Source organism: Calypte anna, chromosome Z (genome assembly GCF_003957555.1).
Source record: "Calypte anna isolate BGI_N300 chromosome Z, bCalAnn1_v1.p, whole genome shotgun sequence".
Classification (NCBI taxonomy): domain Eukaryota; kingdom Metazoa; phylum Chordata; class Aves; order Apodiformes; family Trochilidae; genus Calypte; species Calypte anna.
In genome coordinates, this window is record NC_044274.1 from 64,570,330 (window position 1) to 64,598,175 (window position 27,846).

General features: G+C 38.9%; 1 protein-coding gene across 1 annotated transcript; it reads left to right on the forward strand.

Annotated features, from left to right (window-relative positions):
• Positions 1–27,841, forward strand: UGCG (UDP-glucose ceramide glucosyltransferase). The gene is made up of 9 exons (XM_030467773.1): positions 1–332; positions 15,697–15,838; positions 19,375–19,477; positions 20,339–20,440; positions 20,845–20,957; positions 22,935–23,113; positions 23,393–23,479; positions 23,905–24,094; positions 25,354–27,841. Exons 1-9 carry the CDS (start codon positions 235–237, stop codon positions 25,522–25,524), a joined length of 1,185 nt encoding a protein of 394 aa, XP_030323633.1. The 5' UTR covers positions 1–234; the 3' UTR covers positions 25,525–27,841.
• Positions 27,842–27,846: the final 5 nt, after the last annotated feature.

Genomic DNA, 27,846 nt, shown 5'->3' on the forward strand with positions numbered 1-27,846 from the left:
CGCGGCGGTGGGCGACAGGACGGGTCGGTGCCTGCCCCTCTTCAGTGTGCGAGTGGCTCTCGGGGCGGAGGCTGTCGCGGTAGGGACGGCAGCAGCTCTAGCACCAGCTTCAGAACCGCCACCACCTGGGTGATCGCGCCCGGGGCAGCCGCCGGCTTCACACGCCGACAGACCCTCCCTCACTTCGCTCCTGCTTCTCCGCCGGCTCCTGCTAGGGCCGCTGCGCCCCAAGGGATGGCTGTGCTGGCCTTGGCCCTGGCGGGACTCGCCATCTTCGGACTCATCCTCTTCGTCGTGCTCTGGCTCATGCACTTCATGTCCATCATCTACACGTAAGCGCGGGCCGCGGCGGAGAAAGGGGGGAGGGCATGGCGCCGGCGTTGTTCCCTCACTCACCTCGCCCGCCTTGGCGGCCCCTCCGCTGAGGATCCCGGCAGCGGGCCTCGTCCCCCGCTACCCCGCCGTCTGCCCGCGGCTCCCCCGCCACTGCTTCTCGGGTGCCGGGCACAGGGAGTCTCTCCCGCCGTCCTCCCCGTGCCCTGGGGGACACACACCTGTGAGTGTGGGGAGCTCCCTCCCGGCGTCAGGCCCGGCCGCCTGTGGGGGGTTCGGTTCGGCTCGGCTCTGGAGGGGGCACGGCCGGTACCTCGCCAGCATGAAAGTCCTTCTCCATAGGTGTCCGCCGCCTGGGTTTGCACCCTGGCTTCTTTGCCTTCAGCGCTGCGAGGTTGCTTGGGTTTTATTTTTTGCTGGTACACCTGTAAAGCGAGGTTTTCCCGCTGGTGGTGGAGGAGCAGAGCAGTGATAAAACGTGTGCTTTCCGACTCTGCAACGAGAGTACAGGGGAGCAGCTGAACTGAGGCAGTACCCTGTGCCGAGCAGACAGGGTTGAACCTCCGAGTACGCGTTTGGTTTTGTTTTTCGTTGTTGTTGTTGTTTTAAATTTAATTGGGTTTTTATTGGGTTTGGGGGGTTTCTTTGTTTGTTTTTGTTTTTTTGTTTGTTTTTTTGTTTTTTTTTGAGAAATAACGGCAGTACTAGTAGTAGCCGGTGCCACGCGAACTGCACCCTCAAAGGGATTGCGCACGGGTATAGGGACGGTCCTGAATGGGCTGCGGGTTAACCGTGTTAGAGCCCTAAATGGGCTGCGACCTGCTGGGGTGAGGACACCCTAAGGGACTGCAGCATCTGGGTGACCCACCTTTAAGGAGACTGCGGCCCATGGAGGACCCATACTATCAAAAGAAACCTCTGCCAAAGGTACTGCAACCTGTAGATAAGTCACTCCTGAACAGGTACACCTGCTGGAGCTGAGTAACAGTTAAGAAGCAGCCAGCAGTGGAGGAAAATGAGTAAGATGCAGGGTGTGGCAGAAAAACCATTACACACTGGTACTGAGTGTAGCCTGGTTGAGGAGGGCCCCCCCACCCATCCCCCAGAGGGAGGGGCTGGGTGTAAGGTGCAGTGGAAATGAGCAGTTCAGATAGAAATGTGAGGAGGAAAGGTCACTGACTGAAGCCAAGCCTGGGGGAGGAGGATGAAAGGTGCTTCCCTAAAAGTGTGGTTGGTTGTCTTTTTTCCTCAGTAAGCAGGTCAGTGATACATTGCCTGTTAACTGGCAATAATTTAAATTAAGTAGAAGTCACTGAATTGACACTGGTCTCATTGGTGGGTAGTGCAGGTAGCAGCTGGAGCTGGTGTGTCCTGGGACTGGAATATTTGCAGTGGTGTGAAACTTGGAAGCAGTTGTGTTTACTAGGAATTTTTGCTGCAAGTGTATGTATTATGTATGGGGAGTTAATGCAAACAGTGTGTTAACATGTGGAAAACTTGACAGCTGTGGAGGAGTTGGGTAAGAATTGAGGTGAGACCCACCCTGTGCGACCCAACCCTGGAGAAAGCTGTGCTTCCAGTGAGCTCTTGAAATTCCACCCAGGTCCAGAGCCAGGAGCTGAGTCTTTTTCAGGAGTAATGAGCTGGTGGTAACAGCGGGGTATTTAGGGTTCAGTGTGAAAAAGCAGCCCTTGGTTGGAGGTGAGCAGCTGGCAGCTCTAGTCACCAAACTTCAAGCTGCTGTGGAGGAGCTGCCCTGGTTAGTGATTTGGAAGATCTGTGGAAGCAGGACTGATATTCCCCGTAACATGACCACACAGTGGTCCTTTGCTTGCAGTGACGTGAAGGAAATGTTGGACACTTACAGCAGCTGGGAGATGAGCTTGTGGTGGCTGTGGTGTTGCTGGGAAGCCAGAACTGGTGTGCTATAGTTGGTGGCTGGAAAAAGCATGGCTCTGTTGAGTTTGAAGCCTATGCTCCTTGTAAGCTCTGCGTTGCAAAAGGGGGGAGAGCTCTGGGATTGTCTGGTGGGGTGGTATGTGGAGAAATGGCCTGGTTTTGCAAGCAAAATTAGCCCTGTGAGGGGAATAATCAGGAGGAGGTAATCAATTGTGTGTGTGTCTACTGTTGGAGTTCATTTATGGGGGAGGGGATCCAGATTGATGGTGATTGTTAATGCTGAAAATTTGGGGTGGTTGGGCGCTATTGCTAGTGCCCCTTCTCTCACAGAGACTCTTTTGCCTTGGACGGTGGGCACAGCACACTGCACCCTTTCCTACACCACAAAGGTATGAAGGATTCTTACTGATGGAAATTCCTTTTGGTGACAGTAAGAGTATGCAGTGTTAGTGTAGAATTATATGATACTTGCCATGTACTGAGAACTATTTACACTGAATCTGTAAAGTAGTTCCTCTAGTGAAGGGGAAAAATGAAATTAGTCTTCCTGTTCTCTCTTTTTGAATGGAATTGTTGGTTTAACATTTTTTGAAGTCATTCGGATAGGGGCTGTTCAGTCTGCATATAGCAGAACTGAACTAGCGATTTGGAAGGGCTGGTCTGTGTCACTAGAATATTAAAATAATGCAGAAACATGTCAGCAAAACTGTTGTGGCCTAGGCAGTTCTCCTGTGGTTACCCATTGGTATTTTAGATGTTTGTTTTAGCAAAATACTTAGAACATGTTTGAAATAAGTAGATGAATGGTATTATTCAAGAAAGTAAACTTATTTTTGTCTTGGGAGTGCTGTCAGTTGTCAAGGTTAAGGTCCTGACAGCATTTCAACAGTGTTAGCTTGTCCTGTAGTTGCTTCAGAAGATGCAGGGTTTTTGGCTAGCTAAGGTATTGTACAAGCTTTCAGTTGCAGAAGACTGTTCTACCATAATGCATCTGCAAAATCTGACTCTTGCCACCCCTTTCCCCCCCTTTAGTTGGTTTTGATTTATGAAGAAGTATAGTAGGATAGGCAATAAGCAGGTTGGCTGAAGCAATGAAACGTAGATAGCCACACTGTTAAGTCAAAAGGCCAATCTTCATGAATTATCTGATGTAATTATGAAATGGATCTTGGTTTGGTGCTCTCTCGGCAATGAAGGAAGTTTAATAAGCATGGAACAAATAGTTTTTTATAGCTAGTAATCAGATGAAGTGCAGTTTGCATAGATTACTTTGTATAGTAAGGCTATGATATTTGACCTGTTTGAGTTGCTACTTTAAACTCAAAAATGAACTTGTCTAAGACCCAATTTTGCTTTCATATGGGCTCTTCAGTTGAAGTTAAGTCACCAACTGATCCAGCAGGAAGAGTTCAGTGGTAGAAATATCTGATATACTGACTCTGAAACCTTCTGAGGTTGTGTATTTTTGTGAAAAACTAAAATGAACTTTCAGGATGAAACCGAAATGCACACCTCTATCTGAAATAGGAAAAAAGAAAGAAAAGAACTGAAAAAGAAGGCTTAGTGGACACCTTAGTACCATGTTCCAGCACTTAAAGTGTGGCTACCGATAAGATGAAGACTTCCTTTTTACAAGAACTCACTAGGAAAAGATAGGGCATAATGGCTTCAAGTTCTTTCTAGGGATATCCTGACTGGACACCAGAAGAAAAATTTTCACTATGAGTATAGTTGGACACTGGAATAATCTCCCCAGGGAAGTGGTGTATTCCCTAACACTGGACACTTTTGAGACTTAGATTGAGAGGGTACTGGGCCACCTCATCTAAACTGTACCTGCCTAGGAATCCTGCACCAGATGAGGTCCCTTCCAACCTGGCTGTCTGTAAAATGGAAGACCACTGTATGATGTCCTAACAAGGAAAAAATATAGTGTTGACTAAAGTGTTCAGGAGTAAATTTTAAAATTTTAGCAGACTATTAAAATAGTCATTTAGTGAGTCTTATTAACTTCTATTCTGAGTACATGCAAATTGAGGAACAGAACTCCTATGAAATCAGGGAAAAAAATAAACCCAAACTAAAGCTGTTTTCTTGGGTTTTATAGCACTCTAACACATCTTGTAATTCTGATCATTGGCTGGTAAGATCTGTTGCAGCTGATTTGCTGTTATAACTGTTTAGAAATAGATGGTTCTAGTTTAATAATAAGTGCTTTCTGAATATGCTGTGCCTCTTTCTAGAATAAAGCTGGCAAGCAAAGCATGCAGAACCTAGAAAATACCTTATTTAAATAAGTATAATCAATGTGATATTTCACACATAGCTATTTCTCTACTATGTCTTCAGACTCCATTTAAGAATGAATGGAAGGTTTTATATTCTAACTCTCTCTCTTTTTGTTTTTTTTTTCTTGACTGTTTTAACTTGAACACCAAGATGAGTTGATGAGATGTACAACACACCTATTGTACAGTGATTCTGGGACTGAGGAGAGACAACAGAGTAGCTTTTAAGGAAGTAAAAGTTAATTTTTGGTTACTTGCACTCTTATTTGCCTGGTCCACAAAACTGAATCGGTGGAGTAATGTTATGGTTTGAGTCTCTTTTGTTCTTTTAAGTGATCAGTGGAAATTCTAATTATAGCGTTTAATGCAAATCAGTTTCTTTAAGGCATTCAGGGTCTGTGGATACTGAGTTGTCTAAGTTCCCAGGTGTGAGTGGGAAGGGTAGTGCATGACGTTCAGTTGAAGAAGATATTGCTAGTTCTAGGTTTTTAAAATGTGTGTATGTTACAGTGGTCAATGAAGAAATAGTAAATGATGCATTCATGTTGCATTTGGATGCGGTGGGCTCATGTGTCTTGTCTGCTGACTAAAACCCAAGATTTTTAGAAATATACAAGTGTAATAAAACACCTGAATGTAACTAAAATTAATTACCAGCCTCATTGTAATGCATATACACAAGGAGGAAATTTAGTTTGCACGGATGTATAAAGCTCAAGTTTCCTGAAGTACTTCTCCATCATTGAAGAGCTCTGTAACCATGGCTTCCAAACGAAAAAAAAAACCCCACCCCACATAGCCAATGTTTAAGTTCTGTTTTTTGCTACATGAAGTATTTATGATCTCTTGGTTAGTAATCTATTACTTTATAGTAATTGTGACCTTTCATCCTTAACAAGATAACAGTTCTGTTACTCTTGGCCCTATTTGGTTGTCTTGCCACCCTGTTTTTGTCCCTCCCTTGCTTGTCAGTCCGTGACTTGTGTCTAGGATTACCCTGCTCTGTTCCCTGACCTCTCTGCTTGTCCTCTGTCATCTGCTTCTTATCTTTTATGCTAGGTCTTTCTCTTCCTTTGGGCTGTCTCACATATTTCCACTGTCAGTGTCTGGCAACAAATTGGCTAAAGTGGCTCTTGAGCTGTAGTTGAGCTTTACTATCAAAGGGTTGCATTTTCTTTGGTTTGTGGAAGTGCTTCTGAGGCTGCATTGTCACAGACAGGAGTAAGGAGAGAATGTAGTCTAGACCTAATTTAAAAGGTCATCCTCAGAGAACTTGCCTGTTACTATCAGGTGTTACCAGGCATAGGTGACCTATCATTTTAATAGACTTTGGAGATAATGCAAATCATAACTTCTTGTAATTAGAGGCACCTTTCCCTCTTGTTAATAATCAAACCCAAACAGAAAACTGAAGTTGGATTGTACTGGATCTTCTTCAGGAAGTGTCTGAAAGATGCCTGGCACTTGCAGAGTGCTGTAACTATTCTAGGATTTGTCTTCATTCTTTAGCTGAATTTTTATTGAACTTGAAGTATGTATAAGTGTGTAAATTTTCCATGCAGGTTGTAGTGTAAAAAAGGAATTTTTATGCTGTCCTTTGGACAAGTAAGGTAAAAGTATGTTTTCAAGTGTAAAATAAGATGAAAAGCCAAAGTAAATTGTTGTACTAAGTGAAAAATTAGACCTGTCTTGACAGTACTACTTGTAACATTTTGGTTTGGAATTGTATTTCTTAAAGCAATTTTTGAACACTTGATAGGTGCTTCTAGTGAACTGATCTCTTCATTAAAACATTGGGATAACTAATAATGTATCTTTGCTGCAATTTGTGCTAGTAGCTGGTCTGGTTTTGGCTACTTGAATTATTGTCCTTCTCTTCAGAAACACCTCTTTGTACACCAAAGACTGTTTGAATTCCCTCTACTCCCTACCCTTGGTAGGGCTCATGTCAGGCTTAGCAGTACAGTCCATGAGGAGCAATGTGAAACATTTATTTTCATTGTTTGTGAGTGTCTTTTTTTTTTTTATTAAATGCTCATCCTGAGGTCTTGGCTCGATGTGTCTTCATAGTAGTGACTTCACAGGTGACTACTGCTTAGGGCTGATAATGGGTAGTGTGCTATACTTCATGGTGAATGAGGCAAAATGTTTCTGTAGTTATTAGACACAGAATAATCAAACTACTGAAAATCAGAATTTGGTTGATGAGCTGTTACTGAGGAGAAATCCTAAGTGCTTTCTACTGAAATGTATTTTAGCTTAAATCAACATGCATATAAGTCTTGCTTAAAGTATCATTCTGGGTTGAAAAGAGGTAGAAACCTCTGAGACATGTGTCCTCCATGAGAACGTGAACTTTTGAATTTTGAATGTTAGTAGCAACTGGAAAGTTAGAAATTCTTCTTGACCTCATCCTCACAGATTTCTGTGATGGGCTAGAAGAGAGTACTCATGATTTTCAGGCTGGAGAAGTCGTGATTTTTGTTGCATTTTCCCCTGCCTGCTAATTGTGACTGCACTGTATGAGGAGATACAGTGTCTGGTTGAAATACCTTGTCAAGGGTTGTATTCCTGTTAACCTTTTGAAATGCTTACAAGATGTTTCAAAATGAAGATACTCCAGGCTTTCTTTTAAGCATTGTTAAAAGAGATGATACATATGTTTCATTATAATATTTCCGAGCAGATTTATGTAGATGGTGTAGTAGGGAGTGGTTTGTTTTGAGGATTTATGAACCCAGAGTTGTAAGGTGGGTTTTGTGGTTTTTTTTTTTTTTTTTTTTTTGTTTTGGTTTTTTTTTTTTTTTTTTTGGTTGGTTGGTTTTTTGTTTCTTTTATTTTCTTATGGAGAGAAGGCAAGTGAAATTCACCAAGTTATTTTTCTAGTTTGTATCTGCTGGAAACGAAAAAAATGCCCTTCTGAAATGCTGTCAAATGGTGTGGAGATGTGTAACCTTAACTTAATATTTTCTTTCAGAGGCTTTTTTGTTTGTTTGTTTTGTTTGTTTGTTTTATAATTGCTTTCTTCAGTTCTGATGATCCCTATAGGAGACTTATTCAAGTTCTGCATGACATTTGCAGTGCAAGGGCAGTGATGCTGTCTTGCTGACCATTGTGTATTCCAGACAAGATTTACAGCTTTTTTTGTTACCCCAACTGGGGATAATAGAGCCAGGGACTGTGTGTTCAAACTTGTGTGATTTGGTGTTTGAGTAAAGTTTCTGCTTCAGTGCGAAGTTTTGTACTCTGGAAACACTTGATCTGAGTTTATTAAATAAAAAATGGCCTGTCATCCACTGAAAGTTTAGAGAAAATACTGGCTCAGTGTCTGTTTTATGATTTGTTAATGTAATTTCTGCTTTACTGTCAGTTAACTGTTCTGGAAGCTTTTAGGGAGAAGGAACTGGAAAATGTTGATAAGTGAAGGGAATCATTTTGCACAAAAAAAGGAGCAGGAAGGATCAACCTGGGGTATGTAGGAAGCACATTACATAGTGTTTAGCAGATGGTGTTTTCACTTAAAACTTATGCCTTATGAAATTAATAGGGCTGAGCTATTTTTTGATCCTAATGATGTGAAATATAGAAGTCAGAAAACAAAAAAGAATAGTCTTGCAATACAACTGTTCTTCAGCTTTGTGTTTTAAAAGATCCTATACTTAAAATGGAGGGGTTGATCCTGTACTAAAAGTTCTCTGCTGTGGCTGCTTTATCTCTCCCAGAGTTACAGCCACCCACTGGTGATGCTTTCACAAATAAAACATGAGTTGTGCTGGATGTAGTTCTCTGACGTTGCGTAAGGTTTGTTGCAAGGAGTCTGTATAAAAAAAATAATTTCCATTTCTGTGACTCTTGGTTTGATGCTCAAGGGGATGATCCAAATCTCCTTCCACCCCTACACCTTTCTAAACGTTTCTGCCATCCCAGTCAGCCTTTAGTGAGCATGTGGCTACGTGGTGACTCTGATCAGCAAGCTAGCTTTTTCTGTGGGATAGTTGTTTGATCAGCAGGCTGATCCAATTTATCTTGCAGAGCTGACGGCTTTATAGCCACCAGTAGGCTGAGGGTGTGGGTAAGCAGAAACTGGGAGTCAATTGCTATTTTGATGGCAACCTGCAGACAGACTGCAAGGAAGAACTGTGTGTTCATTTTAATGCTTATTATGATCCAGTAATGGCTGTGTTATAGACAGCTTGGTGTGTTTTTTGTTGAGCACGTTTCATTTCTGCTTGTTCAATTGTAAATTATGTAGGATTCAGACAGTAAAAGGGTTCCCATTACTGCTGGTTAAACCACATTCTGTTGTATGGGAGCCTGTCTGTTTCAATTTTATCATGCAGGTGTGGGGGCAGGGAGGGGAGTGGAAAAGGAATTTCTAGATTAAGAAAGGGGAGTGTTTGCTGGTTTTAAGTTGAGGTCTATAGTGTTTGCTCCTTCTTCATGAAAGATTTTTTTCCTACTTAAAACTCCCAACACATTTGAAAGAAATTTAACCTTCCTATCCCTCTTCCCTGTCAAAAAGAAGACTGTGTGGAGCTATGGATTGCATCTATTCACCATGAATTTTGAGATAACATTTGTAAGATGCTTCTTAAAGAATTTCAGATCTTTATGAATATTTCAAAATCAAAATGTAAAATAGCACTTGATAGGATCTCTACTGCTTTGTGTTGTGTGATTTTGTTTGTCTTTATTACTAGCCTGAAATGGGGAAGGCAAATTGCTATTTGCTTTTTGAAAATATGGACCTTCTGAATAATTAGTTATCACAGTCTAGGTGCTTTCTCACTCAATTCCATCTCAAGACTTTTTAATTCAACTTTTTTTTTTTTTTTTTTTTTTTTTTTTTTTTTTTTTTTTTAGAGCTCTGACTTTTGTTGTTTTGGAGCTTGCTTTAAGGTTATTTTTTAAAATCATTTCCCTTCCTATCCACTTCCTGTTGTGATTTATTTGCATTACATACTAAGGTGGTCGGGTTTTTTGTGAGGTTTTTTTTTTTTTCTGTAGGATGTGTGTAGTAGAAGAGAAAATACACATTGACAGTGAATGAAATGTTTGGTCTGCCTTCTGCCTTCAGCTGGCATTTGATGGAGCACTAACAAATTCCAGCAGTCTTTTCAACGTAAAGTATGCAAACAGTAGGATTAAATTTTTTGTTTTCAGGTTTTTTGCAGGCATGCACAAACCTATGATTGTTTCTGTGCTGGCAGACAGCCACAAGAAGTCTAGACTGGAAAGTGGGCACCTGACTCTTACTCACCATTTCCTCTCTCAGATTTGTCTACTTCCCTCCATACGAGTGTTTTATCAAAGCCAAGTTACATGTCAATTGTTTTTCATTATAATTGCTGTTGTACTAAGAGAGACATTAGCGCTTCCTCTTAAGTTCTTTCCACTTGCTCCCAGCTGCGTATTTCTGCGCCTCCCTCTTGTTGGATCTGACACTTGTGTAACTCGAGTTGATGGGTGGATTTACTTGCCATGTGCCTGTATGGCTGTTTAATCGCGTGGCAAGAGGGGAGGATGGGGAAGACTGCCTACGTGAGAACACTGTTTGGCTTGTGGAATGGGTTGGCACTGGGCCAACAGCCAAGCAAAAGTGTCTTGAACCATCTCCAGCACATTTCTATGTCTGCATCTTCCTTTCAGCCAAGAGAGGTAGAAGGTGCTGTGCCTTAAGCTTCAGGAGTCACTTGAGAATGCTGGCAGAATGTAACTAGCTGTTTCAGGCAGAGAAATGGGGGAAGAGAAGAACCTATCAGGGAGTGAATGGTGTGAAAGAAAACTCATCATAGAATGGTTTTGGTTGGAAGGGACCTTGAAGATCATCCAGTTCCAACCCCCTACCATTGGCAAGGATACCTCCCACCAGATCAGGTTGCTCAAAGCCCCATCCAACCTGCCCTTGAACACTGCCAGGGATGGGGCATCCACAGTGTCTCTTGGTAACCTGTTCCAGTGTCTTATCATCCTCTTGTCAAAGAATTTCTTTCTAATATCTCACCTAAATCTACCTTCTTCCAGCTTAAAACCATTACTATCAGTATATGCCCACTTTTCTGTAGGCTTCCTCCAGGTACTGGAAGGTCTCCATTGAGCCTGCTTTTCTCCTGACTGAACAACCCCAACTCTCAACGTGTTTTCATAGAAGAAGTGCTTCAGCCAGATCCATGTGCTTCCTGTGTTGAGGGCTCCAAACTGCATGCATTACTCCAGGTGGGGTCTCCTGAGAGTGGAATAGAGCAGGAGAATCACCTCCCTCTGATTGCTGTCCACGCTTCTTTTGATGCAGCCCAGGACACAGTTGGCTGTCTGGGCAGCAGATGCACATTGCTGGCTCATGTTGAGCTTCTCATCAACCAACATGCACAAGTCCCCCTCAAGGCTGAGGCAGATTTGGTTGTGAAAGAGCTGTCAGGGGCCTGACCTGATGTATGTCCTCATGTAAGGTTCTAGAATAAGGTGTTGCACCCCTGATGCTTCCTTTTTGCTGACAGTGGTCCTGCTCTGACTCTGTGGTCAGGGGTGGTTATGCTGTTTGTTCACTGCCAGCTCAGCTCTTCTGGAAGCCCACTCATCTGGAAGCTTCCTAACTAATTTGCCAGAATGCAACCTGAACTGTGAAGAAAAAAACCCAGATTGAACTATCTGTTAAATGAGTGAGTTGACATAGGATTGCATGGGCAGTGATACTGTTATGATGTCTTGTGTAACTGGTGTTACTGGCAGCACAAGGAGAAGGAACACTGAGGTATCTTTGCTGCTAGTGAGTCATGTATAATTATGCAAATATTCATATAATCTTGGCATGGCTGGGGTTGGAAAGGACCTTAAAGATAATCTAGTTCCTACCTCACTGCTGTGGGCAGGGACACCTCCCACTAGATCAGGTTGCTCAAGGCCCCATCCAACCTGGCCTTGAACTCTTCCAGGGAGGGAGTGTACACAACTTCCTTGGGCAACCTGTGCCAGTGTCTTACCACCCCCATAGTAAATATTAGTTCTCTCCTAATATCTAACGTAAATCTCCCCTCTTCAAGTTTTAAACCATTGTTTCTTGTCCTCTTGATACATATCTATCTAAAAAAACCCTACCCCAACTTTCTTGTTGGCCCCTTTCAGGTGTTGGAAAGCTGCTGTAAGGTCATCTCAGAGCTTACTCTTCTCCAGGCTGAACAACCCTAGCTTCCTCAGGCTGTCTTCAAAGGGAGGTGCTCCAGTCCTCTGAGCATTTTTGTGGCTCTGGACATGTTAAAGGAGCTCCATACCCTTTGTATGTTGGGGACTCCAGAGCTGGACACAGTATTCCAGGTGGGAATCATGAGAGCAGAGTAGAGGGGGAGAATCCCACTCAACCAGCTGGCTGTGTTTCTTTTGATGGAGCCCAGGACACAGTTGGCTTTCTGGGCTGCAAACACACATTGGTGTCTCATGTTAAGCTTCTTGTCCACCATCAACCCCAAGTCCTTCTCATGCTTGCCTTCGATCCTTTCTCCTCCCAACCTGTATTCATGCATGGGATTGTCTTGATCCAAGTGCAGAACCTTGCACTTGGCCTTGTTGAACTTCACGCAGTGTGCACGTGCCCACTTCTCGAGCCTGTCAAGGTCCCCATGGATGGCATCCCTTCCCTCCAGTGTGTTGACTTCACCACACAGTTTGGTGTTGTCAGCAAACTTGCTGAGGGTGCACTCAGTTCCCCTGTCCATGTTGCTAAGAAAGCTGTTAAACAGCACTGGGCTGAGTACCAGCCCTTGAGCAGTACCACTCATCACACATCTCCATTTGTACACTGAGCCACTGATCACAACTCTTTGGGTGTGACCATTCAGCCAGTTCCTTATCCAGCGAGTGGTCCATCCATCAAATCTTTACTGTTCCAGTATAGAGATCAGAAAAACTTGTACTTTTTGGTGGTTAAGACAAGTATTGTCATCACAGCAGTCTTCTTTACCACAGAGGACGTATGACATGTACACTTCAAAATAATAAAGAAAGCAATCCTTCTAAAAGTTCGTATTGTGTATAGTACATTATAAATTATTTTGCACTGAAATTAGCCCAATGCTGTCAGAACACTAACTATACAAACATACTTAATTCTTTTTTTTAATCTCTATCTAATGCAGTAAGCTGCAGAAAAACACAGCACCAAGGAACACGTAACAACTTTGAACTCTGAAAGAGATAACTGGCAGATCAGTAACGAAAGACACTTTCAGATTCTGTGTGTGATAGACCACTAGCTAGGTTATTTACAAGCATTTTTGCACATATATACATTAAGTAGATCAGCCTGCAGTCCCTAGGTAGAGAAACTGGAGTTCCTTTTATGTGGTCTGATGGTAGTGTATGTAGAATAGGAAAGAAAAAAATAGCAGGATGTACAATTGTTTCGTGATCTGTAGTCCAACTAGATATATTATTTAACAGGCACCTGCAAAGTTTCTCATTCTCATTTCTTAAATGGTAATAATTAACTCACAGAAGCAACCGTAAATTAGACTCTCTCTCTCAGCAGAGGAAAGAACTACCAAAATAAAAAAATCCATGCTCCTAAGTTATTACTGCTCGGTATACCACATGGTCACTTCTTGCTAACCTGTATCAAATTGAGCAACAAAACTGGGTTCGGGGGTTTGTTGGGTTTTGTTGTATTATTTAGTGGATTTTTTGTTGCTGTTGTTGGGTTTTGGTTTTGTTTCTGGTTAACCACCAAAATACACAAGGTGCACAAAAATACCAACTTACTGCTTCACCTGACCTTTATTCTGGAGACTTCTGTGCTCTGCAACACACAACTTGGTTTAGAACATATCTGCATCACCAATGTTACTGTTGTTTGAATTTCGTAAATTATTTTGATTTCCATGTTAAATAGTAACCTTAGTTTGAGTAATGTAACTTGTTTGGTTTTATGTTTTTTTTAATAGTGGTTGGTCTGTTTCTCTGGTTGGTTTTCAGCTGTAACTTTTGAATTCTTCTTCAGATTAAGTTGCTCCACAAATAGTCCCTCTCAGTATAGGATGATTGGGTTTACTGTTAATTTGCCTCTGGCTCCATGGAGTCTAACAGACCATTGCAATTACTGTCGTGGAAGTTGCTTTACCTTATTGTCACAATGCTACAGTGCTTCCAGGATGTCAAGCTGCCCCTTTTGTGCAGCATTTTGAAGAGAACCTGAACTAGAGTCTTATTCTTAAAGTAGCATATTAGTTATTGTCATACTGAGCGATCCTCTCTCAAGTCTTGATGTGTGGTGTTACATAGCTGGGCAGAAACTGATGATGCTGCATGCCTCATTTGTGTGTTTTCTGAGGTTTCCCTGTCTTCACACCGTGTGTAGGCTGTTCCTTAGATTTCAATCACCTGTACAATCCCGTGTGTCAGTATGGTTTGTAACGTGACACCTTGCAAGAATCTGCAGTTTTATCGCTTGGTGCTTAGTCTTTATCACAGATGTCATCATTTCTCTCCATATCTTTTTCCTTTTAATTGACCCACTCTCTCTGAAAATCATATTCATCCAGGATTTTGCTTCTGTATTAAGCTGTCTGCATTGCTACAGGCTGTTTTAAGCAGAGGGGATTTTTGGTTTTTTATGGGTTTGTTGGTTTTTTTTTTTTTACCCCCTTGCATTATCTACCTTTTGTTCTTCCTTGTCAAAGAATTCAGACCTTCCTTTCTTATTTGCACTAAAGCCTTTGTTTGCTGTTTGTGGTAGCTCTCTGAACTATTATTGGTTTTCCTGCTTTGGTCTGACTGTCCCCTGGCTGTTCGTTGCTCAGCAGCACAATTTCAGTTTACCTCTGCAGTGTCCAGGCTTGGACTCGGTACAAGGACACCATCCTTCTGTCTTTTTACTGAGCCCATTTTTTATTCTCTGTAACAGCATTATGGGTGCAGAGCTGGTAGTGTAACAAATGCAATGTCACTGTCCCATTTTGGGGAAAAAAATAACTCTAGAGAGTTTACGGATTTTCTTCCCTTAGTATAGTTCCTTCATATTTCAGTAACTTACTCGATCAAACATATTTCTCAGGAGTGTGCTTCCTAGGAATGTGACTGATTTTGATTTGTTGGTGGGTGTGGGGTTGTTGTTTTGGGGGTTGTTGTTTTGGGGGTTGTTGTTTTGGGGGTTGTTGTTTTGGGGTTGTTGTTTTGGGGTTGTTGTTTTGGGTTTGGTTTTTTTTTTTTGAGGCTCTATGCAGAAGTTTTTAAGCTAAGAATTGATACCACTAGGAATGTACTACAATGAAATATTCTTTCAATCTGACTGCTATGCATGTTAGAGAACTACAGCATGCAGTAATCATACACCAATTTACAAATTTTAATTTGTAAAATTACAAATTTTAAAAAATTCTCGTACTTACTCAAATTATATTTATTAATGCAAATTTCATCGTATAGTGGCCCATGAAGCTCTCAAAATTTAATTTTGCATTCACTCATATGGGGCTGTAGGATTAAAAATTCCTGTTGGTGAGCTGTGACATGACTGTCAATATACTTCATTGCTGAGATACCAGAGACTGTTCGGAGTTGTCCTCAGTTTAGCCATGTCTCTGAACCAGCCTCTTGTTCAGGTTTTAGGACTTTTATACTACAGTTGATTATTGCTCCTAATTCTCTTCTTGGAGATGTTTGTTAACAAATTGATCACTGGGATCAACTCCTTCCCCATGCTTTCAACTTTCTTTAAAATTTTAATTTGTTTTTTTAACTAAGTTTTGGCTGATAATGCAGGAAACAGCAAAGCACCTGAGCCTTTTTTTTTTTTCTTGTTTACAGTAATTTTTTTCTGATTAACCTGTTTATAATATTAGGAGCTTTAATGCTGTGGAGGAAGGCAGAAAAATCTTGTCTCCTACGCAGTGTGAAAAAGGTGTTACTCTTATTGATAAAAATGCATGGTGCAAAATGCATTAATCTGAAATGTCTAGTAAGTTGAATAAGGTTGAATTTAACCTACATACAATGCTAATGGTTTTTTAGGCATTGTCTCTGACTCATCAACGGTCAGGTTTTTAAAATTAGCTGTTGATTCTACAACTAAAACTTGCTTTTGCAGCAATTATAGCTCAATCTTCCTCAGTTCTGACTGCATTTTGCATGGATTTCTTTAGTGTGTTTTCTTTATGTGGTGGTATATGTATGGTATTTCTTCTTGCAGACGCCTTCACCTCAATAAAAAAGCCACGGATAAACAGCCATATAGCAAGCTTCCTGGTGTTTCACTCCTGAAGCCATTAAAAGGTGTGGATCCAAACCTGATCAACAACTTAGAAACCTTCTTTGAGTTGGATTACCCAAAAGTACGTATACAATTTAGTGTATCTTTTGTTTTTTCGTCCTATGTCTCCATAAGTCATATCAGGATTTTGGGCTAGAATTATGTAACTTGATTATGTCTTGTTCTGCCTTCCATCAAATGCATAATTAGATATTTTACATGTTGCAAGCAGAACTTACTCATTTTTAAAAAGCTGTCCACAAAGGAAGATGACCAAGGGCTTAGGGGAAAGATATACTCTGCACTTCACTGAGATGTGTTTAATCATTATTCCTATATCATGGTGTTAATAGCAGTGTGTAGCCCTTCAATCAAGCAAAAAATCATTTGAGATGCCAGACACAGTCTTCAGTAAACTACTTTGCTGTAACAGAACCTCTAATAGAGAACATTTATCTGATAGCTCTTACTGATGGCTCATTTAATGAAGAATTGCTCCATGGTGAGGTGGTGTACCTTACATGTTGCTGGTAGGCAGGATAGTTTCTAAGCCACTTATTGGTGTTGGGAAACAAATAGTTAATAGAAGCTTGCATTTGCTATTGAACACTGTTTGTAATATAGATGATAACTGTGTCAGATGTTGTCCTTGCTCCAAGGAGGTTACAACTCAAAGAAGAAACCTGAAAATATTTGCTGCATCATTCACTACTTGGTATATATTCCTGTGGATAGAAGAAGGACTGTTTTCTACTGCATAACTCCTGAATTCTAAAATTTCTAATTTACTTCTGATAAGGCCTCTTTTCCCAGTTCTTTGTGAAACTATTTTTTACAATGCTGCTTCAGTTGTAAAAGGTCAGAGTATGTGTATTGTACAGACTACACAGACATTGCACAATGAGTTTTCTTTGTGTTTTCTTACCGAGAGCTTTAAACTTATAAGCAGGCAGGGTGAAACAATGGAAAAAAACAAACAAAAACCAAAACCAAGAAAAAACAAACCCACCATTGGGAACTTACAAAAAATTGGGTAGTCTTTCTTTTGAAGTTTGAAAAAAAAGTTTTTGAATGTTCATGACTGAAGCTTTTCATCCTTTGGACTCAACAAAAGTGCAATAAAGATTAGGTGTAGCCAAGATAAGTTTAAGCATACTTGAGGCACTCTGTGTATGCCAGTATTGCAAACAGTGCAAATAAATGGCAACAATATCTTAAGCTGTTTTATGACTATAATGAGTATAAAAATGTGCAGCTGAAACATTTGCCTACAAATACAATTTGTCTGAGAACTCAGAAAAACAGTTATGCTGAATCTTGCTTTGGCAGACAGTCTTGACCCTTACTTTTCATAACTGAGACATATGCATATAAATCTTAAAATACTGCTGCTCCACACTGATCTGATAACAATAGTGACAACAGCATTTTTGTCAAGGAGAATGAACATGGAAATGGGGGTGTGAATGCTTCAGTTTACTGGGGCACAGATTATACAGTATAAGCAAGATCCCCAGACTCTTTGAAAACAGTTCTGTACAATAGCAGGTATAGATATACCTCATTTAAGGGGTTGACATTACACCACAAAAATCAGAGCAACAATATTGCCTGGTATCCAAAGTTTAGCTGTCCAGGAAAAAATTATTAGAAAAGAATAATCTTTAAACTTGTTCCAGTGAAGCTGAGTTCAACCTACAGTGATACTAATTCTCTTATATTCTTCACAGGTACCCCATGTGTGAAGCACTTGTGTCTTGCTTAGAAGCCAGTTATGCAGCTTCTAAACTGCAGGACTTAACACATGTTGTTATCACTAAGCAGTTCTTATTTGCTGTGCATATTGTAATTTGAGCAGAAATCTTCCAATTCATGTTATGTCCAAATAAACCTGATTGTAATATTTAGGTAGATAAGTTTTTTTTGTGTTTCTTGTGCTTTATCCATACATTTTGTAGTTCTTTATATTGTTACTGCATACAGAGGCCATTTATTATGAATAAATGTTTTATTATGAATAACTGTTTTAAAATATTGCAGTGTCCAAGTTCAGTATTTCTGGTTAAATTTCTTGGAGAATAGGGATATAGAAGTGTCATAGAGTGAGGATTAGTTACTTAAAAACTAGGAAAAATTGTTGCACTTTTACATAGTTCTTTATTGTTCATCCTATTAAATTATTTCTTCAGTTGGTAAATTCTATGGTGTTCATGCTGTCAAGGTTGTTCTGTTGTGGAAAGACCTGTCTGCTTAATAAGACAAGTATTTAGCTCTTTAAATTCCATTTTCCGTGTTAGTAGAAATCAAATAAAAATCAAATACTGGTTGTTCTTTAGGTAAATCAACTTTGAGTTTGCATTCTGAGAGGCAGAGATGTGTTTGTCTGATAGGCTGCAGTGCTAGACCAAGTCTTGCCAGCTCTCATTTAGTGGTTAGTGTTTTTAAGTTTTCACATATTTTGAATGCAGTTAAATTGCCGTCACTTCTTGTATTTACCATACTATTTTTTCCTGAAATATGTATTTAGCTTAATGTCTTCTGTTATATAAAATATTTCTTACTGAACCTTGGAGATTGTTATTGTTGAGGCCATAAGACAGCTTTAGAAATTTAAATTACTTTTTGCTTAAGTATTTTTACTGGAAAAAGTTCAGTAAGGTGATGGAACATTGTAACACTTTTCATCGCTAGTTAGGACTCTTTATTTACAACTGCTATATCAATGTCCAAGAAAATTGTTTTTAATGAGATTTTGATTTTAGATCTTGGACTGTAAGAATGGTTCCAAGGTATCTCGATCATAAATATGCATTTTCTAAATGTTACTCTTCGGATTGGAGCTTTAATAACTTGTTCTAATAGTTCAGTAATTCTTACAGGAAGAGAGGAAGCTTATATCAAGTAAAGAGTATTTAAAGAATTTGCTGTTATTGCAGAAACAGAAATACCTCCATCAAAGCCTGCAAAGCAGTCTCAAAATAGTGATTTTTAAAATGCTGTTTCCTCATCCCTTTTTCATAGCTCACATATAACAATCATGTAGCTTTGATTGCTGAAACAGAGTTTTTACTTAGTTGTTGTTGATTTTTTAAAGAATTATTCTTTTAATGAGGAAAATATATGTACATTACATATGCATGTACATGTTCCTGAGCTTAGCTTTATTATCCAATTAAGTAAGTGTACATATACTTCTATCTGTGGATAGTCTTCCAACTCTATTCAGAGGTTTGCAGTCAAGTAATATTTTGTGTGCTGTAATTCATTGAATATAAGATTGGATTTAAGAGTCATTTAAGCAAAAATGGAAGTGGAAACAAAAATCTTGCCTTGCATACCAGCGTGCTTCATGCCTAAGAGAAACCCTTCTGATAACTGCAAAACTAATATTCCTTAGAACAAGAGTTTGTTGGGAAACAGACTTGGGTCTTGTTTTTAAATGCAAAAGCAAGTATTTATTAAAAAGAGTCTTACTTAGCTGTAAAACAACCCCTTTGGTTTTATTTTTAATTCTATAATAGTGGTTCTCTGTTTGGTACTCTCTTAACCTTAATTTCCTAGACCATATTAATATTAAGTAAGTGTGTATGTAAATGTGTGTATACATTTTTTTACCAGTATGAAGTACTGCTCTGTGTACAAGATCATGATGATCCAGCTATTGATGTGTGCAAAAAGCTTCTTGGCAAATACCCAAATGTTGATGCCAGACTCTTCATAGGTAAGCAAAGCAATGCAAAGGTGGGACTCTTACTTGTATAATGTTTTTAGGTTTTTATTAACAGTGTTCTAGAATAAATAGCTGTCTTGTTCAGCCTGGTTTGGTTTTGTAGCTTAATCAGTTTGTGGTAAGCAAGTAAATTTGAAGTCACAATCTGTGACATTAGTCCAAAAAAGCTCTAAGAAGAATGAATTATGCAACTCCCACAACTGTTTCCTACTTAATCTTAAACAGCAGACTTTGTACAAGTCTTTGAACTGAACTGAATGTTTAGGAAGTGACCTGGAGTTGTGGCTGTGTTTTTGAGGTCCTGTAACAATCCTTTTTCAAAAGCTTAGGCTGTAGGACTCTTTCTTTCCTTTCATTTGAATTAGAGGAGGGAAGGGATGTTAAAACTAGGCAGTAGAATGCCATTTTGTTCTCTGACAGGAGACAGACAGGTACTTCACTTTATTTTGCTCCTTAATTGTTCTGCTAAACTTAGAACTTAGTGTTCTGTGGAATTTAATTATCGTAATTAGTAGCCTTTAGAAATAAGAGGTAGAGAATATTTATCTTACAGAATGTAGTAATAAGATTTGTAGTTCTAGTGCCCTTTTAATTACAGCAACCTTGCTACCCTCCCATTTTGAGGAAGTATTAGCCTGTTTACTTTTAAATTCTCCATGTCGTTGTAGTAAGATCTAAAACATGGATATGAAGGGAATAATTAAAAGTGAATTTTTTTCATGCAAGTGGGCTTTAAGAACTGATAGATAAACATCAGCCTTTATTTAGTCTGTCTAAACTTTTTGGGTCTTGGGTCTGAATTATAAAAAAGACTCTTATACATTGTTTGTGTATGATGTTTGTATTTTTTAGGTGGCAAGAAAGTTGGCATCAACCCTAAAATTAACAATTTAATGCCTGGGTATGAAGTTGCCAAATATGATCTCATATGGATTTGCGATAGTGGAATCAGAGGTAGGTGTGTGTTGTAATATGTTGACTATTATATTGCTATTATTTCTTGTAGGGAAGAAGTTGCTGGAGATTATTTCTACTTGTGAGAACACAAGTAGAAGTGAAATTTAAAAATCTGAAAAAATGTGTTTGTGATATAAAAATGTTCAATCTCTCATTAAAGGTGGAAATTCCATTAAGAAAAATGCTTCTCAAAAGGTTTTGATCATATTTGTAGTTGATCATAATTATGAAATTAGTTGCTGTTATTATTTTTCTGAAACTTTGTTCCTGCAAAACACTGTGCATCAAAGTAGGCATGCTTCTTGATACTGGTAAGAGAAAGAATTGGTGTCTCTATACAGTAGTCTGCTGTTGGCAGAACTGGTCAATGAACTCTTTTTTTTTTTTTGTTTGTTGGTTAGTAACTCCAGACACACTGACAGATATGGCCAATCAGATGACTGAAAAAGTGGGCTTGGTCCATGGGCTTCCCTATGTTGCAGACAGACAGGGTTTTGCTGCTACACTTGAACAGGTGGGTATCTGTTGGTTTTGATTTTTAATGCAAGGTCCTTGTTGACTGAAAGTTGTATAGTGCCTCTTGCACCTTTTGAGTGAAGAAATGTTTTTTTCCAGCTACACTCATACTTCAAACTGTTGTAGGATATCTTTTACATGCTCCAAAATTCTACTGTGTTGCTCTGAACATTGATTCAGTATTTTAAGTTTACAATACAAATACTAAAGATTACAGGATGAAAATTACTGTCAATTATAATAATTTTTTAAATTATGCCAAAGTCTTTCTAGTGTTTAGTTAGAAAGGGCCATTAATTCTATTTTGATGTCTGAAAAGGACCACAAAAATGGCCATGACAAGTCAGCAAAGTCCAGCTCACGTGGTATCTTACTTCCTGCAGGGATTATAGGCACAGCCTTTGAGGAGTGTAGAACGCAAGCAAGGCTTATATCCTGTTTTCCTGTAATACTGTCAACTTTCTGCAGTGTTGATCTTAGAGACTTCCTGAGGAGGAAGTAGACTTGGGTATCTACTAGTCCTCAATATAGTCAAGACAGATTACTTACTTGAACTTTTCCATTCTTTGAATCTATACAAATTTTGAACATCTGTCACTGTACTTCGCAGGAAGTTCCATAGATTTACTATCTGTTACAGGAACCACCATCTTGTTCACTCTGGCCCTTGTTCTTCTATAGTTCTACTTCATGTTACTTAATACTTGTTCTGAAAGAGAAAGTGAACAGCTGATTACTGTCCACCATCTTGATAACAGTCACTCTGTCCTATTCTCCTTCATAGTAAGTTTTCTTCCGTAGAACGAAGAGGCCAAGTTTACTTGTTCCTTGTGTCTCAAGGCATGTATTTCAAACAAGTATCTCTTCTTCTAATCTGGCATGTATAAGGCATGTATTTTAGCCCCAAGGTTAACTAATGTGTGTCAAAGATAGAAATAAGAGAGATGAAAGTGCAGTGAAATTCAGTACTCCTTCACTGCATGGAGGGAGGGCAGCTCGAGTGACTTTTGTGACTTTTGTCTGAATATCCTCTTCTAAGAGAAGAGTAAGGAGCTATAGCATGGAGCCCTTAGCACTGCTTTGTGCTACAGTCACAACAATTGCAAGTCCTGCTTCTGTATTTCTGGAGGAGCTTTTTGCTCCCAGATCCAGTACACTGCAAGGTGAGCACTCCTTTGCTTAAATGGGTTACTGTATCTGTAAGACCAGTGTGAAGACTGTCTATAAGGAAGGATAGTAATGAGAGGTGCTAGTACTAATTCCCACTGTCTTTTTTTAGGTTACTGAATTTATAAGAAGACTCACTTGCAATCTGAATTTTTTCTTTGCTATTTCTGTTTGCAAGTACATTAAGTAAACAAATTTCTCTTCCTTCTGTACAACCATATAGTAAGTTTGTAAGAGCAGGTATGCAGTAATGCAATTAATCCTTGTAAGAGAAAGGAGATACCATGTCTGTCAGTTATCACCAACAAATATACTAATCCTAGTGACTAGTAAATTAATGGATTTTTAAAATGTATTCCCTGAGCACAACCTCAGTAAATTCAGAAATTAAATACCAAATTAAATACTGTAGCTTAATAGGTGCTTTTAAACCAGCTTATACATTTGTAAAAGCATAGCCAAAGTCATAGAATCATAGGATCTTTCTGGTTGGGATCATGGAGTCCAGTCATCATCCGTATTCTACAAAGTTCTCACCTAAACTATATCCCCTAAAACCACATCTGAATGACCCTTAAACACATCCAGGGATGGTGACTCAACCACCTCCCTGGGCAGCCTGCTAGATTTCTCAGATTTGGTCATAGACTGGATTTCTTAGATTGGTGATAAAGATATTTCCAATTACACTGTCATATCTGTCCATGTCTAGCACTTTTTTGCCCTCCAAACATTTTTGGAAGAAAAGTGTCAAAGAGTAGTACTTAAATATATACAGAGTTTTAAAAGCCTTGTCTTGTTTTTGCAGGTTTATTTTGGAACTTCACATCCTAGGTCATATATTTCAGCCCACTTAACTGGATTTAAGTGTGTAACAGGAATGTCATGCTTGATGAGGAAGGATGTTTTGGATCAAGCTGGAGGACTGATAGCTTTTGCACAGTATATTGCTGAAGATTACTTTATGGCCAAAGCAATAGCTGATCGGTAAGATGATTCTGAAGTAAGCATATTACTTTTTAAGTATTTTTAAAAAAAAGGAATAAAGTTTCTGAAAACCTGCTTTGTGTTATTCAGCCAGTGTTTGCTTTTTCAGTGAAGAGACTTGATAAAATACATTTAACTTTCTTGATTATATCCATTTAATATGGAACATATGCCAAAGAAACTTTTCAAGCCTAATATGATTTTTGGATGTTTGTTCTCTAATTGTTCTTTGTATCTCTTGTTCTCATGTTTTTTTTCAATAATACATTAATTTTTTAGGGGCTGGAAATTTGCGATGGCCACACAAGTTGCAATGCAAAACTCCGGTTCATATTCTATCTCTCAGTTTCAGTGCAGAATGATCAGGTAAAATTTTAATCTTTATTTCTTCTCCCGTCTACTTCTGTCACCTGCTTCTTATGTGTATAAGCTGATAATGAGAACAAATATATTTTCAAGCTAATTTGATCTAATGTCTGGAATGCTGAGGTTCCACTAGGCAGCTTGGTGCACACTTCTCATTACTGTTAGGAGAAAAGCAGTGACTTTGCACAGAAGTATGACTGATAAAAATATTTTTTAAAATCTAAAAACCCTCTCAGTACCCTTTAAATGCTAGGTGTGGGAAAACTGAAAATTTTAACAATATTTTATTTGGAGATGATGTAAATCAGACAAGATTAAACTTGCATTGTTAGAAAAGACCATGATACCTCATCATTTGACAATGTGGGGAAAGAGTAGATAAAGAATAATGCATAGAAGGAACTGACTTGTTTGTCTTTTTCTAGGTGGGCCAAACTGCGAATTAATATGTTACCTGCCACAATAATTTGTGAGCCAATCTCTGAGTGCTTTGTTGCCAGTCTGGTTATTGGATGGGCAGCTCATCATGTGTTTAGATGGGATATAATGGTATTTTTCCTGTGTCACTGTTTGGCATGGTTTATATTTGACTACATTCAACTGAAAGGTGTTCAGGTATGTAGCTTTGTTTTCTCTAGAGGTTAATAAAGTTACTAGTGCTCTCTGCTTCAGCAGAAAGCTAAGCCACATTGTAATAACAGATTAATTCTCTTGACATCAGTGAAATAACTGGTCAAATCAGGTTGTTTCGCAGTCTTCCAGATTCAGCTGTAATACCATAAAAGAGAATAAGTGTCCTTGGTTGTAATTTTGTTTTCTATGTACACCTGCCTTTGTGTAGACTGATATCTGTCCCCGTCATCTTCACATTTCTAGTCTGCTCTGGCTAGGCCTATCCACACATTTTAAGCTTTTCCAAACAGCACAAGAACAGCAGCTTTGTGGAATTTCATGTTTGTTTTTCTTTCATCTTAGTTGTCAATTTGTCTAGGTTTTGTTGATGTGTATATGTACTCTTCAGTACATTTTTCACTGTTTTTGGAATAATGGACTTACAGTACAGCTGTAGCCTACTTCTAAAAACTTGTCCAGTCACTGAAAGTGAGACCTCAAAAGCTTTTAATATAGAAAGATGTCACAGATCAGAGCAGAATTTTTCCTTCTAACGCTGCAGGAACTATTTAGACTACTTTCTGCTTGTGGCTGTATTCCATCCAGATTTGATCTGTAATTACCTGTATCAAAAAAATCAAATAGTTCTCACACTGGAAAATATTTTTTTGGTAGTTTTAATACATATTGGAAACAAAAAAAAGAAAATTAAACCTCGTGTTGATTCTGTAGAACTCCAGAGGTCAGTTTTAATGGTCACCTTTCTAATTACTCTTCTTGCCATGAGCAACATGTAGAGGAGCTTTGTGCTTACTCTTCTTCTGAAGCCTGATTTTCAGCTCTGCATGACAGTTCTCAAAGAAGCAGAAAATATAGAGACTGGAAGCATCTTTCTTTCTTACTTTTCCTGTGCAATATGCATCTGTTTAGATGCTGTTCTTTTGGGGTCTGTGGCAAGAACCCAGTTATCTTCTACATACCTAAAAAAGAAAAAAGTGAAATTGTCACACTTTTCCTTGCCTTTTGCTTTGCATACTAGTCTCTTCTCCAATCTTCTGGTCATTCTGCTGAAGTCCTCATGTTTAACATGGGTAATCATGGCTTGAACAGGAAAACATTATTTGCTTATTAAAAATATGCTGTTGACTTATAAACCTGGATGATGAGCTTTAGAATAGGCTCGCCTCTATCCGAAATGCTTTAAATTATTTAAAAGTACTTTTGGATAATCAGTATATTTAATTATTTTTTATTATTCCTAGGGTGGTCCTTTGTGTTTTTCAAAACTGGATTATGCAGTAGCTTGGTTCATCAGAGAATCCATGACAATTTATATTTTCCTATCTGCTTTGTGGGACCCCACTATTAGCTGGAGGACACGACGCTACAGATTACGTTGTGGAGGCACTGCAGAAGAAATTCTTGATGTATAGCCACAGCTTTGTAACTGTGAATGTCAAAAAGAGAAAGGGGGATGTTCTGGGGGGGTTGCGGGGGGCGGGAGATAAGTATTATAAATTGTTTATATAAATACTTTTAAGAAAATCTACCTTCAGTAGTTTTATTACTTGTATGTATGTTTGTTTTGGTATCTGTTCTTTAATTTATTCTTGCATGGCACTTGCATCTGTGAAAATATATCTGTAGTCTTGGCCAGACGGAACCTTGCTTCCATGTACAAATAGAAACGGAGAGAATTGGTCCTGACATCTTATTTCCCATAGGAATGCTCTGCAGTAAACTCCTTTACAAAAGAAAAAAAGAAAAAGTATCCTCCTGGATATGAACAGCTTCTTATTCCATGGTGTGCTAACCTAGCAAATCCAGGGTTCACACAGCTATTTTCCAGCTGGATTGTAGGTGGCTGTACCTAGTAAAATCTCTGTAGTACAGCTAACTTCTCTTATCCCACTAATTTGAGCTAGTAACAGGACCTTGGGAAGAAGCTCCTAAATGCTTTATGCCTACCTCTCATGTTTGCTGCAGAACAAAATAAATGGAAAGGTAAAAATGCTTTGCAAAAACAAACTGAAGTAAAGTGGAATCTTGTGTTTATATGTATATATGAAATAATTTAGTCATTGCAATGAACCAAAAGTTGACTGAGTTTGATAGAATGTGTTGGAAGGAATTACTGGTCAGGCATGTATTGTGCACCTTTTGGCCAACTCTGATCTGGTTCTGTCTTGAACCTTCTTAAGCACTGTGCTTTAACTAGCCAAGCTCATCCCCTTCAATATTTCCATTCTTTTTAAGGGGTGTTTGTTTTCCCCTGTGAGTGAATATTTCGGGGGAGTGGGAGGAGTGGGATTGTGGGGGGTGAGGGGGACACAGTCAAGGGTAGAAGGGAGCGGGAATACATTTTAGAAACATTTCACAAGTGAGCTATTTTCTTATTCAATGTCTTGAGAATGTAATTTCATTATGCAGGTATTTAGTATCTTTTTAAAGTGAATATACAGACCTTTGCTAGTCATAATTACGTACTCAATTACAGTCATTACTGTGAATATATTAAAGGGCCAGGTGAGTTTGCTGTTACTGATTGAAACTGTAATATTAATTTAAGTATCAAACTAAGTCTACTCTTGGCTTTTTGCCATCTACTGTTAGTCTAGTCTTTAAATTGGACTTTTGTATTTCAGTGGTATGACTAAAAGGACTAGATTTAAATGCATGCCATTATTTTCCCCTCCCTGCTCCCTGTAGCTTGGTTTCCAACCTCATTGTGACTTCCTAATTTGTGGTGAACTGGACTTGTTTTCTTTGAACACTTTAATTAAAAAACACAGCAAAGCTAGAGAGGGACGCTGCATAAGCCTTTTGTTTATATAGCTATATTTATGCTGCTTTACTTTTCTTCATATAGAATACCATTGTCACCATGAATGTGAGCTGCTAATTACAAGGCTAATACCAACAAAGCAGCTTTAAAAGTTGGATGGTAATGTGTAGCAAATTAGCAATAATGACATGTATTTATAAAAATGGATATTTTTACCTTACTGAGCCAATCCTTTATCTGTCGTATGCTACACAAGTGCAATGTGTATGTATGTGTTGTAAAACATACTCTGGGCCAAAATGCTTCATCCACTTTAATATCTCTTTTGCCTTATGATACCATGGAACTCTCTTAATGGGCATTGCTTTATGAACAAAGGCTTTTGATGCATGCTTCATTCTCTTCATGTGAATCAGGAAGAAGCATTTTTCCTGAGGAAGTTTGCGTACTTAAAGCTAGTCTAGTTTTGATCCACAAAAACATACTGGTCTTAATATTGTTTTTTACATAGTTGTATTTTGCTGACAATGTTTGTATCTTTGTTTCATGAAGTTTGATGCCATTCATTGCACTGCTAATGTGAAGCTTAGCTTGCAATTTAGCTTTATGCTGATTTCTATGCAGGCAATGGAACAGAACCAAAAAAAAAAAAGGCTGTACAGACTTCACTTAAAAAAATAAATAGATGGGGATAACTGTTTAAAAGATGCTTTTGTACTTGTAGAGCCATCTTTGGTCATGAAAAACAAAGCTTCACTTAAGTAAATAGTTTCGTTTGGGTATTGTGCAGTTGATTATGAAATGGAAGTCAACACTGTCAAATGTAGAAGATGCTGCAACAGAAATTCTAGAAGTTAAAAATGGCTAATGTAAAGTTGTGTTCATCTACAGATGTGTAGAATATACCATGTTTATTTAAAATAAATGGCTTGGTTTTTCTTTTATTTAAAAATAAATTTTGAATACAACC